Here is a 13,440-nt window from a genome sequence, read left to right as displayed (position 1 = left end):
CTGTGGTCTGAGAGACTGTTGGTTATGATTTCTGTTCTTTTGCATTTGCTGAGGAGTGATTTGCTTCCAATTATGTGGTCAGTTTTAGAGTAGGTGCGATGTTGTACTAAGAAGAATGTATATTCTGTGGATTTGGGGTGGAGAGTTCTGTAAATGTCTATTAGGTTTGCTAGGTCCAGATCTGAGTTCAAGTCCTGGATATCCTTGTCAATTTTCTGTCTGGTTGATCTGTCTAATATTGACAATGGGGTGTTAAAGTCTCCTACTATTATTGTGTGGGAGTCTAAGTCTCTTTGTAAGTCATTAAGAAGTTGCCTTATGTATCTGGGTGCTCCTGTATTGGGTGCGTATATATTTAGGATTGTTAGCTCTTTTTGTTGTATTGATTCTTTTACCATTATGTAATGTCCTTCTTTGTCTCTTTTGATCTTTGTTGGTTAAATTCTATTTTATCAGACATTAGGATTGCAACTCCTGCTTTTTTTTGCTCTCTGTTTGCTTTGCAAATCTTCCTTCATCTCTTTATTTTGAGCCTATGTGTGTCCTTGCATGTGAGATGGGTTTCCTGAATACAGTACACTGATGGGTTTTGACTTTTTATCCAATGTGCCAGTCTGTATCTTTTGATTGGGGCATTTAGCCCATTTGCATTTAAGGTTAATATTGTTATGTGTGAATTTGATCCTGCCATTTTGATGCTAGTTGGTTGTTTTGCCCATTAGTTGACACAGTTTCTTCACTGTGTCGATGGTCTTTACCATTTGGTACATTTTTGGAGTGAATGGTACTGGTTTTCTGTTCTATGTTTAGTGCTTCTTTCAGGAGCTCTTGTAAGGCAAGCCTGGTGGTGATGAAATCTCTCAGCAATTGCTTGTTCATAAAGGATTTTATTTCTCCTTTGCTCATGAAGCTTATTTTGGCCGGATATCAAGTTGTAGATTGAAAGTTCTTTTCTTTAAGGATGTTGAATATTGGCCCCCACTCTCTTCTGGCTTGTAGGGTTTTCGCTGAGAGATCCTCTGTGAGTCTGATGGGCTTCCCTTTGTGGGTAACTCGACTTTCTCTCTGGCTGCCCTTTGCATTTTTTCCTTCATTTCAACTGTGGTGAATATGACGATTATGTGCCTTGGGCTTGTTCTTCTTGAGGAATATCTTTGTGTTGGTCTCTGTATTTCCTGGCCTGCCTTGCTAGGTTGGGGAAGTTCTCCTGGATAATATCCTGAAGAGAGATTTCCAGCTTGGATTCATTCTCTCCATCACATTCAGGTACATCTCTCAAACATAAATTGTTGGGTCTTTTCACAGAATCGCTTATTTCTTGGAGGCTTTGTTCATTTCTTTTCGCTCTTTTTTCTCTAATCTTGCCTTCTCATTTTTTTTCATTGAGTTGATCTTCAGTCTCTGATATCCTTTCTTCTGCTTGGTTGATTCGGCTTTTGAAACTTGAGTATGCTTTGCAAAGTTCTCGTGCTGTGTTTTTATCTCCAGAAAGTAATTTATATTCTTCTTTAAGCTGTTTACTCTTGTTAGCATTTCGTCTAACTTTTTTCAAGGTTGTTAGTTTCTTTGCGTTGGGTGAGAACATGTTCTTTTAGATCAGAGAAGTTTGTTATTACCCACCTTCTGAAGACTGTTTCTTTCAGTTCATCAGACTCGTTCTCCATCCAGCTTTGTTCCATTGCTGGTGAGGAGTTGTGTTTCCTTGGAGGAGGAGAGGTGTTCTGGTTTTTGGTGTTTTCATCCTTTTTGCATGGGTTTCTTCCCATCTTCATGTGTTTATCTGTGGTCTTTGTAGTTGATGACTTTCAGATTGGGTCTCTGAGTGGACATCCTTTTTGTTGATGTTGAAGTTATTTCTTTTTGTTTTTTTAGTTTTCTTTCTAACAATCAGGCTCTTCTGTTGTAGGACTGCTAGAGTCCACTCCAGACCCTGCTTGCTTGGGGATCACCTGCAGCAGCTGCAGAACAGTAAGGGTTGCTGCTGGTTTCTTCTTCTGTTATCTTTGTCTCAGAAGGATACCCGCCAGATGTCAGTCTGAGCTCTCCTTTATGAGGTGATTCTTTGGATATATGGGGATCGGGGACCTGCTTGAGGAGACTGTCTGTGCCTTATAAAGCAGCTCAGGTGCTGTGCTTTGAGCTCTGCTATTCTGTTTAGAGCTGCTGGGCAGGTATGTTTAAGTCTGCTGCAGCGGAACTCAACCACCTTTTTCCGCAGGTGCTCTGTGCTGGGAAGGTGGGCTTTATTTATAAATTCCTGATGTGCTGCTGCCTTTTTTTAGAGATGTCCTGACCAGCAAGGAGGTAGTCTATTCGCAGTCTGCCAGTAGAGGCAGTGCTGAGCTGCTGTGGGCTCTGCCCAGCTGCTGTGTGAACTTCCTTGTGGTATTGTTTACAGAGGTACAGTTGGAACTGCCTCGGTAGTGGTGAACTGCCTCGGTAATGGCGGATGCCCTTCCCCTCACCGAGCTGAACCATCCCATGTCCAGCTGCACCTGCTGCAGAACTCTCAATCCAGAGGGTTTCAGGTTGCTGGTCTTTGTGGGGGTGGGACCTGCTGAGCCAGATCACTTGGCTCCCTGCTTCAGCCCCCCCTTTTTTTTTTCAGTTGAATGGCTCTGTCTCCTAGGCATTCCAGCTGGCAGTTGAACCGGCTGCCGAGATTTGTGTGAGTTTTTGTGGGGAGACCTGTGGCGCTGGCTGAAACAGCCATGCTGGAAACTCGTGGTACTTCCAGCCATGCTGGAAACTCGTGGACCAGGAATCTCCTGGTCTGTGGGCAGTAGAAGCTCATTTGGAAATGCGGTGATCACTCACCCTCTGCGGTGTTCTCTCTATGAACTGCACTCCAGAGCTGTTCCTATCTGGCCATCTTGGATCTGCACCTTAATGTATTTTTCAACTTAGACATTATAATTTTCCTTTCTAGAAGTTCAGTTTGGGTCTTTTTGTATTTTCCACATCTCTTACATTTGTGAGCCTACAGAATACAGTTATAACTGTGTTGTTTTTTTTTTTTTTTTTTTTTGAGACGGAGTTTCACTCTTGTTGCCCAGGCTGGAGTGCAATGGCGCGATCTCGGCTCACCGCAACCTCCGCCTCCTGGGTTCAGGCAATTCTCCTGCCTCAGCCTCCTGAGTAGCTGGGAATACAGGCGCATGCCACCATGCCTGGCTAATATTTTGTATTTTTTAGTAGAGACTGGGTTTCACCGTGCTAGCTGTGATGGTCTTGATCTCGTGACCTCATGATCTGCCCACATGGGCCACTTTTCTCCCCCCAGGACAAGATTAAGTTACTTGGAAATAACTTGAGTTTTAGATCTTTTTTTTTTCCATGACAGTGTCTTGCTCTGTTTCCAGGCTGGAGTGCAGTGGCGTGATCTCGGCTCACTGCAGCCTCTACTCCCCAGGTTCAAGCGATTCTCCTGCCTCACTCTCCCAAGTAGCTGGGACTAGAGGCACGCGCCTGCACGCCTGGCTAATTTTTGTATGTTTAGTAGAGACGGGGTTTCACCATGTTGGCCAGGATGGTCTCGATCTCTTGACCTCATGATCCACCCGCCTTGGTGTCCCAAAGTGCTGGGATTACAGGCGTGAGCCACCGTGCCCGGCACTTTTACAGCTTCTCAGATGAAAGCAGAGCCAGCTCAGTATACGGCTAATTCTTCCTCACTGTTGAGGTAAAACACTTCTATGTAGTCTATGTAATGCCTTGTGCCTCTTTAGATTTCTGGTCTGACTGGCAGAAACAGGTACACTTCTCAGCTTGTTGTAAGCATCAGGCATTACCCCCAGTCCTTTCCTTATTCTCTCCCTCTTTTCAGTTGGGATAATTTCTATCACTGTGTCTTCAAGTTCGGTAATTGTTTCTTCTCTAATTTCTAGTCTTCCAAAAATGATTCTTTCCCATCCTGGGTAGTATTTCTGTGTGAATGTGCTACACAGTACTTTGACAAATACTTGAGAGAAATGCCCTGGAGACTCTTGGAGTACTTTGTAGGTTTCATCTCTCTAGTGTTCAGTCCTGCAAACTGTAGCCACGTTTGTCTCCCCAGGCTCTGCTCCATTTTCCAAACTCAAGAGTCCACTGGGCTTTGCTTGCATCGTTCCTCTTTGCTGCACGGCCTGGAAGGTTTCTAGACGGTAAGCTGAGGTAATGACTGGGCGCCCCTTTATTGTTTCCCATCTCTATGGGGTCACCGTCTTTTGTTGCCTGATGTCTCATGTTCTGAAAACTGTTGCTTCCTATAGTTTGTCCATTTTTTGGTATTCCAGGTTAGCCTCATAAATCCTGTTACTTCATCTTGGCCAGATGCAGAATTCCACACTATGATTTTCAGCAACTGTGTACTGTTGGCTTCTATTTGTGCTGTGGTCAATTACAGATCTCTCCATCCTCTAATGTACAGTTGTTTCCCTTACCTAAATGCAAAATTTTATAGAAATCTGTGTATTTTGGGAGATAAAAATATAGAGCTAATATAATAGAGGGTGATTTCTATGATAGTATGAACAATATCATGCAGAATGCCAAGAAAAGAGCTAGAATTTCTTCTGGGGATCTTGTAAATGCTTATTCGGCATCAGAGATTAGTTATTCAGTTGGACTCAATAGGCAGTGCTTTGTTTATTTATATGCAAGATGTTTACATAAATGTAGAAGAGGATAAAAGACAAAGCCCTGCAAATGTCGCCACTAGAGACTTGTGATCCAGATTGCCGTTGTTCCAGGGATCATCACAGCGTGAATACGATGTCTAACCAGCCACCGATCCACTGTATCTCTCCATTTGCCTTATTTGCCTGCAAGAGTCTTTTTGTGCGAATGACTCATGATAATTGTGGCTTATTACCTGAAGCCTCATGGGAAACGGTGTTGAATGCTTTCTGAAATCAGAATGTACTACTTGTTTGTATTAGCAGTTGGTTTAAAAAGAAAATGAGATTACTTTGGCCCGGCTTTTTCCATGCTTTTCATGACCTCGGTAGCTCAAAAATTTGAAATGATATGTTGTGGTGCTACTGAGAATTCATATTTAAGATGTGAATTTTAATTTTAATTTGGTTTTTCTCTCTTTGGGTCAGCATTACTTTGTTTTAATCTCCCATTAACATCTGATTCTTCGTCTTTCAAAGATTACTAATGGTAGCTCCCCATTCATTCACTTGAAATCATTATTGTTGTTTTATGGCCCAGCATACCGTTCATTTTTACAAATGTTTCACTGATCTGTGAAAAAAATATAAATTCAGTAGTTGCTGAGTACAGGGCTCTGTATGCTTTTGGTCAAGTTTATGTGTTGTGTTGTTTAAATCTTTTAGAGCTTTACTGAGTTTTCACCTATGACATCTGTTAGATATATAGAGGTTAAAATCTCCTCATATAATTTGTGGATTAATTAATTGTTTCTTGGTTGGGTGCGGTGGCTCATGCCTATAATTCCAGCACTTTGGGAGGCCGAGGTAGATGGATCACTTGAGGCCAGGAGTTCAAGACCAGCCTGGCCAACATGGTGAAATCCCATTTCTGCTGAAAATGCAAAAAAATTAGCCTGGCCTGGTAAAGCGCAAGTGCAGTCCCAGTTACTTGGGAGGCCGAGGCGTGAGCATCGATTAAACCTGGGAGGCAGAGGTTGGGCCGAGGTGTGAGCATCGATTAAACCTGGGAGGCAGAGGTTGCAGCGGGCTGAGGTTGTGGCACTGTGTCCCAGCCTGGGTGACAGCGCTGCTGTCTTAAAACAATAGGAAAAGATAATTTCTTTATGTATTTTGAGTCCATGTTATTAGATACATATACATTTTAAATTGTTTTCTCATCTTGCTGAATTAAATCTTTAATGTTTCCTACCATGGGTTGGTTAACTGCAATAATTTAGTGAAAAAAAAAATGGCTAAATTTTAATGTCACTTTTTGATATGACACTTTGGATCAGTTCAACTTTGTGATCCCTGCTTTTCCACTCAGGTTATCAGTTGATTGGGAGCCACTCTGGGGTGAAGCTTTGCAGGTGGACAAAGGTATTTTTTTGTTTTTATTTAATATGTCTATCATATGCAACTTTTAAATAACTATTATACACTGTCATTAAATTTACTGTTTAGAGGTATAATTTACATTTAATAAAATGTACATATTTTAAAATGATTCTTCAAAATGAGTTCAGCAAATTTTGATAGATGTAGAACCTATATTCACCAACTCCAGTGAAGATATAAGCTGTTTTCCCTACCCCAATAAATTTATTGTGCCAATTTCTAATCAATAACTCTCTTTCCCGTGGGAATTATTGTTCTAATTGCTATTACTCTTAGTTTTGCCTTTTTATAATCTCATATTGAGTGGCCAGGTGTGCTGGCTAACACTTGCAATCCCAGCAGGTGGGCGGATCACTTTAGGTCAGGAGTATGAGACCAGCCTGGCCAAAATGGTGAAACCCCGTTCCTAGGAAAAATATGAAAATAAGTCAGGTGTGGTGGTGTGTGCCTGCAATCCCAGCTACTTGGGAGGCTGAGGCAGGATAATCACTTCAACCCAGGAGGCAGAGGTTCAGTGAGCCCAGATCGTGTCACTGCACTCCAGTTTGGGTGATAAGAGTGAGCCTCCGTCTCAAAAAAAAAAGAAAAAAAAAAAGAAAAAAAAAAAAAAAAGAATTTCACATGAGTGGGATCATGTAACGTGCAGTCTTTTGCAACTGGCTTCTTAAACTCAGCGTATGTTTGAGATGTCTCCGTGTTGTATCCTGTAACATGTGTTAGTAGTTCCTGCACTTTCATTGCTCAGTAGTATGCCGTTGTACGAATATACCAGTTTTAAAAAATCTGTACATAGATATTTGGTCTGTTTTTAGTTTTTGACTATTACGAAAAAAAGTGCTATGAATGTTCTTTCACAAGACTTTGTGAATGTAAACTTCAGTTTTCCTTGGGTAAATACCTAGAAGTGCAATTGTTAAGTTATAGAGTGGGTGTGTATTTAACTGTAGAAGAAGCTCCCAAACTGTTGTCAGTGTGGTTGTGCTACTCTATACTTGCTTAGCAATTTATGCAAGTTCTGTTTGTTGTACATTCTCACCATTGTGTGGTATTGTCTGATTCTTGGCATCCTCATGGTTGTGAAGTTGGACCTCATTGTGGTTTTAATTTACATTTTGTTGGCGATGGTTGATGATTAGGAACATTTGTATTTTATTTTTTTGAGACAGAGTCTCACTCTGTTGCCCAGGCTGGAGTGCAGTGGTGCCATCTCTGATCACTGTGCCTCCTGGTTTCGAGTAATTCTCATGTCTCAGTCTCCTGAGTAGCTGGGATTATAAGCGTGTGCCAACATACCCAGCTAATTTTGTGTTTTTAGTAGAGACGGGGGTTTCACCATGTTGGCCAGGCTAGTCTCAAACTCCTGACCTCATGTGATCCACCTGCCTTGGCATCCCAACGTGCTGGGATTACAGGTGTGAGCCACTGTGCCCAGCCAGGAACATCTTGTGATGTGTGTATTGGCTGTTTATACTTGTGAAATGTCTGTTCACATCTTTGTTCAAACTGGTTGTTTGACTCTATATGATTGATTTCTAGAAATTCTTTATATGTTGTGGATGTGAATCTTTTGTCAAATGTGTATTGTGAATATTACTCTAGTCTGTGGCTTTTCTATTTCCATAAATGTATCTTTTGAAAATTTTAATTTGGATACAGTTCAGTATATCATATTTTTCTTTTATGGTTAGTGTTTTTTGTATTTTAAGAAATTTTTGCCAACCACAGGGTCACAAAGATATTCTAGATTTTCTTCCAGAAGCTTTGTATGTAGTCTTAATTTTTTTAAAGCAGTTTTCTATAGTTTTAATTAATTAGTCTCTTATTCTTATATGTGTTAGAGATACATTTTCATATTTCAGCTTATAGTCTACAGTGCTGCATGGTTATGTGTTTAATGGAAACTAATGTCTATGGGAAAACTCATTTTGAGGAAGATACATACATATGCACGATGCGTGCAGACAGGTAACCGGGAATAGTAAATATCACTTCTATCGTATTTTCCAGTATCTCCTCAATCAATAAAATGGAATGGCAGCACAGTTCCAGTGCTGCGCACACGAATGGCACTGCCTTGCTCAGCATGCCACCCTGCTGCATGTCCATCCCACAGAGTTGCCAACATTTTCCTTGTACCTTCCCATAAATTATGAGACTAGGCTTCTTCTAACACTTGCTTTCTCTTATAAATGTGTAAGAAAATAATAGTGAGGTAGAGAAGAAAGATTGTAAAGTAAGGAAGTATGAAAAGTATTGGCCAGGTGCGGTGGCTCACACTTGTAATCCCAGTGCTTCGGAACGGAAAGTAAGCAGATCACGAGGTCAAGAGATCAAGACCAGCCTGGCCAACAAGGCAAAACCCCGTCTCTACTAAAAATATAAAAGTCAGCTGGGCGTGGTGGCGCACGCCTGTAATCCCAGCTACTCAGGAGGCTGAGGCAGGAGAATCGCTTGAACCTGGGGGGGCGGAGGTTGCGGTGAGCCAAGAACCTGAGGTTATGCCACTGCCCTCCAGCCTGGCAACAGAGCAGGACTCCATCTCAAAAAAAAAAAATCCACAAGGGATAGTTTGCAGAATTCAAATCGTCCTCCAGCTGCTCCACAGCAAATCATTCTTTGAGTGTGTGAGTCAGAGAAACCCTGGAGGAGGCAGAAGCCTGCCCCGCAGCACAGGCGTTACTTTCGTCTCTCGTTTTTCCTTAGGTGAAAATGACACATTCAGTTTCCTTTATTCACTGCCGTAGCAGGTCTTTGATTTTGATACAGAATCTTTGGGGGCTCAGTGGCCGAGGGAGGCGGACAGATATGCATGGTGGATTCCTCCTAAGCAACCTTTGTGAAATAAGCCAGTTATTTTTTATTTTTTTGAGGTAGGGTCTTGTTCTGTTATTCAGGCTAGAGTCCAGTGGTGAAGTCTTGGCTCACTGCAGCCTCCCGCCTTCTGGCCTGAAGTGATCCTCCTACCTCAGCCTCCCAAGTCGTGTGCCACCGTGCCTGGCAAAAATGTGTTTTTGTATTTTTTTGTAAAGACAGGGTTTCACCATGTTGCCCATGTTGGTTTTGAACTCTTGGACTCAAGCGACCTACCTGCCTTGGCCTCTGAAAATACTGGGATTACAGGTGTGAGATTCCGCGCCCGGCCCCACATGCAATCTTGGCTCACTGTAACCTCCGTCTCCCAGGTTCAAGCAATTTCCCAGCCTCAGCTTCTCGAGTATCTGGAACTATAGGCACGCACCACCACCCCTGGCTACTTTTTTGTATTTTAGTAGAGACGGGGTTTCACCGTGTTGGCAAGGATGGTCTCAATCTCCTGGCCTGGTGATCTGCCTGCCTCAGGACCCCAAAGTGCTGGGATTATAGGCATGAGCCACCGTGCCCGGCCCAGTTTTAACTTTTACGTTTGGGCTTATGATTCGTCTGGAACTAATTTTTATGAATGGTATGAGATAAAGGTCAAGATTTATCCCACCTCCGCCAATATGGGTATCCAGTTGTTTTGACACCATTTGTTGAAGACTTGTCAACCTAAATAACAAAGAGGGGCTCTCTAGAAGAAACTAGTGGTTATTTCAGAATAAACCATTGCAGTGGGAATACATAAACCTCAGTAAACACTGGGGAGGAAGGAAGACAAAGTTTACTTTTTAATTTTTTATGAGTTATTATAAGTCAGATAACAGGGAAGAGAAATGAAGACAAAGAATTTTAAAGAAAAAATGAGGATTATATAATTGTTTTGAAATAATTATCCTTGGCTACAAAGTTAGTAACAAGGGTGGCGGCAGTTCGAGGTTACACTGGCAGTTGCTGGGCAGATGACGCTGTCAGAGAAGCGTTTTGTGTGTGTGTAATGTTGTGGCAGCCTTTGTGCAAGGTTGTGGTTTTTGTGGAGCCTTTACCAGGCATATGAGATTACTCTCTTCATGGGCTTCCCTGCCTCTGTTTTTCTTAACATGAGTGACTCCATTTTGATGGTGACAACTTTTACGTTTCTTCCTTTTGATCAAGATGTTTCTCAGAAAGCATGACTGAAAGGTCATCTTGTTATTTTTATTTATTTGTTTATTTTTTGAGACAAAGCCTTGCCCTGTTGCCCAGGCTGGAGTGTAGTGGCGTGATCTCAGCTCCCTGCAACCTGCGCCTCCCAGGCTCAAGTGATTCTCGTGCCTCAGCCTCCCGAGTAGCTGGGACTACAGGTACTTGGCACCACGCCTGGGTCATTTTTATATTTTTAGTAGAGACAGGGTTTCACCATGTTGGCTAGGCTGGTCTCAAACTCTTGATCTTTTTTTTTCTTTTTTTGAGACAGAATTTCGCTCTTGTTACCCAGGCTGGAGTGCAATGGCGCGATCTCGACTCACCGCAACCTCCGCCTCCTGGGTTCAGGCAATTCTCCTGCCTCAGCCTCCTGAGTAGCTGGGATTACAGGCATGCACCACCATGCCCAGCTAATTTTTGTATTTTTAGTAGAGACGGGGTTTCACCATGTTGACCAGGATGGTCTCGATCTCCTGACCTTGTGATCCACCCGCCTCAGCCTCCCAAAGTGTTGGGATTACAGGCTTGAGCCACCGCGCCCAGCAAACTCTTGATCTTAAGTGATCCACCTGACTTGGCCTCCCAAAGTTCTGGGATTACAGGTGTGAGCCACCATGCTGTGCTCGCCCTGTAGTTAGGCTTTTTATTGAGACAGAGTCTCACTGTGTTGCTCGGGTTGGAGTACAGTAGAGCGATCAGCAACCTCTGCCTCCCGGGTTCAAGTCATTCTTCTGGCTCAGCTTCCTGAATAGCTGGTGTTACAGGTGCCCGCCACCACTCCCAACAAATTTTTACATTTTTAGTAGAGATAGGGTTTTGCCATGTTGGCCAGGCTGGTCTTGAACTCCTGATCTCAGGTGATCCACCCACCTCAGCCTTCCAAAGTGCTGGGATTACAGGCATAAGCCACTGTGCCTGGCCTGTAGTTAAGTTTTGTTGTTGCCTAGTGTCTGGATGGCCCTGTGGTGATTGCTGGTCACATCCCGCATTGCGATTAGTGATTGGTGACTATGAGCCAGTGTCAAAACCCTTTTAGCCGCATTTGAGCAGCAAAGGAGGTTTGAAAGGAGTTGCTCTCAGACTAAGTCTACCTGGAGTCTTGTGTTAAGTTCAGTTTTGTCTGTTCTGTAGTTTTTTGTTACTATCTCAAAGTGTTGGGCCAACATTATTTTGTTAAGAGTTACACTTCTGTAAAAATTTAAGAAGTAACAGATAGAAAATTTCCTTTTTTTTTTTTTTTAAAAAAAAAAACGGAATCTCACTCCATTGCCCAGGCTGGAGTGCAGTGGCACAATCTCAGCTCACTGCAACCTACACCTCTTGGGTTCAAGCGATTCCTGCCTCAGCCTCCCAAGTAGCTGGGACTATAGGGATGTGCCACCACCATGCCCAGCTTATTTTTGTATTTTCAGTAGAGACAGGGTTTGGCCATGTTGGCCAGGCTGGTCTCAAACTCCTGACTCAAGTGATCCACCTGCCTCCATCTCCCAAAGGGCTAGGATTACAAGTGTGAATCACTGTGCCTGGCCCAGATACAAAAAAAGGAAAAATAAAAACTAAATTTAATAGTAATATGACAATGTCAGTTTGCATAATGGCTTTGAGTTGTGAATCTAGGCTTAAAGAAAACCAACTGAATAAATCAAATCACTATAGGGAGTTAGGTGACACCTGTTGTAACTGTATGGCCTGTTTTGTTTTGTATAGATGGGTTTCAGCTTTCCCAGAGGAATTTATCCACACACAGCTTGTAATATTAGAAATAGCATAGACATTTTCTTAATGGATTGATATGAAGGTATTTCTTAAGTTAGGTTTTGTTAAGTTATCAGCAGAGGCTATTGATTGTAAAACTTCAATTACACTGTTAGTCTGCCAGGTGAAAAAAGTAGTATTAAGAGGGGTAAAAGTCTCATTGCAATATGGAGTCTTATTCCAACTACCTGGGAAAAGCTATTTACAGCATAAAAATATCAACTTTTTATTCTGGTTCGTAGTTTGGATATCTTTGGTCGTAACATTGGGGCAGTTTGGTGAATCTTTGTGGTTCATAAATCAGACATAGGCTTATTTCTTAAATTTACCTAGTTTCAGCTGGGTAGCAGTGGCTCACACCTGCAATTCCAGCACTTTGGGAGGCCAAGGCCGGCATATCACTTGAGGTCAGGAGTTCAAAACCAGCCTGGCCAACATGGTGAAACCCTGTCTCTACCAAAAATACAAAATTTAGACAGGCGTGGTGGCGTGTGCCTGTAGTCCCAGCTACTCGGGAGGCTGAGGTACAAGAATCACTTGAACCTGGGAGGCGGAGGCTATAGTGAGTCATGATGATACCACTGTACTTCAGCCTGGGCAACAGAGTGAGTCTCCGTCTAAAAAAATAAACATTATCTAGTTTCAGCTTATAAAGCTTTGTAAGCCAGCTAGAGAGTTGTGACCAAATATTGGAGGAAATTAGGAGAATTCCGGATCTAGTCTAGTCTACAGGTAGATAAGAACTTTTAAACAATGCACAGGGCTACAATCTATAATAACAGGTATATTATATTATAGTTTTTCTAGAGAGATATAACCTGTTTTCCCACATTGATCACACAAGAATCTCAGATTTAGAAACCTCTTGAGCTAGGAAGCCAAACCAGGGCAGGTTTTACATCTTACGTACAGTCTTAAGGATCTTGGTCCTCCCAGGAAGCAACAGTTTTTACTGACTCACTCTAAGTCTAGGAACTCTGGAAGCCAGGCATTCAATGCACATTTTAAAATAAGACATTTCGGTCAGAACCCCAGCAATATAACCAATGTTTTTATTTCCAGTTGTATCCTGCTTGAGAGCAGATTTTTATTGACTTTATGCAAAGAAAAATAAGAATACGAATGTTTTGCAGATTTTGGGAGGAAGCCAATTGGGAGAAAAAGCAAATGGTTCCGTCTTTGTTTGCGAAAGTATGCTTTACCAAATTGTTGTATATTATAGATAGTGTATATGAGAAAAATTTCTTAAAATCTGTGAGACAAAACATTAAAGAACCAAAAATGAAAAATCACAAACATATTATTGTCATCAGTTACTTAATTTTAAGTCATTAAATTTTAGTTTTGATTGATCTTGATTAGCAATTTTATGGAGTCAGACTCAGTACCTTTACACTACAAGGCTGGCCATTAGCAGTTTTATGAACCCATCAGTTTCTTTATTATATTAGAGTTCTGTAAGTTCTTATTTAGTCTGTTGATCTTAAAGTTATCAGAAATGTGTTTAAGAGTACTTGTTGGGCCAGGTGCGGTGGCTCACGCCTGCAATCCCAGCACTTTGGGAGGCTGAGGCTAGGGGATCATAAGGTCAGGAGTTCGAGACCAG

At 42.1% G+C, this 13,440-nt stretch overlaps 1 protein-coding gene across 10 annotated transcripts in view; it reads left to right on the top strand.

Moving 5' to 3' along the window:
- TYW1 (tRNA-yW synthesizing protein 1 homolog) overlaps nucleotides 1–13,440 on the top strand; it is a 312,384-nt gene that overhangs the window by 64,474 nt on the left and 234,470 nt on the right. For 8 of the 10 annotated variants that reach the window (XM_074390723.1, XM_074390719.1, XM_074390718.1 and 5 more), the window contains one exon: nucleotides 5,968–6,020. The exons of the other annotated variants lie outside the window; for them this stretch is intronic. In XM_074390723.1, coding sequence (XP_074246824.1) covers nucleotides 5,968–6,020 — 53 coding nt within the window. The remainder of the gene's footprint in view (nucleotides 1–5,967; nucleotides 6,021–13,440) is intronic. 10 annotated transcript variants of the gene reach the window in all.

Source organism: Saimiri boliviensis, chromosome 20 (genome assembly GCF_048565385.1).
Source record: "Saimiri boliviensis isolate mSaiBol1 chromosome 20, mSaiBol1.pri, whole genome shotgun sequence".
In the NCBI taxonomy this organism is placed as follows: Eukaryota; Metazoa; Chordata; class Mammalia; order Primates; family Cebidae; genus Saimiri; species Saimiri boliviensis.
The sequence above is the reverse complement of the archived record's forward strand: the minus strand, read 5'-3'. Positions and strand labels throughout refer to the sequence as shown.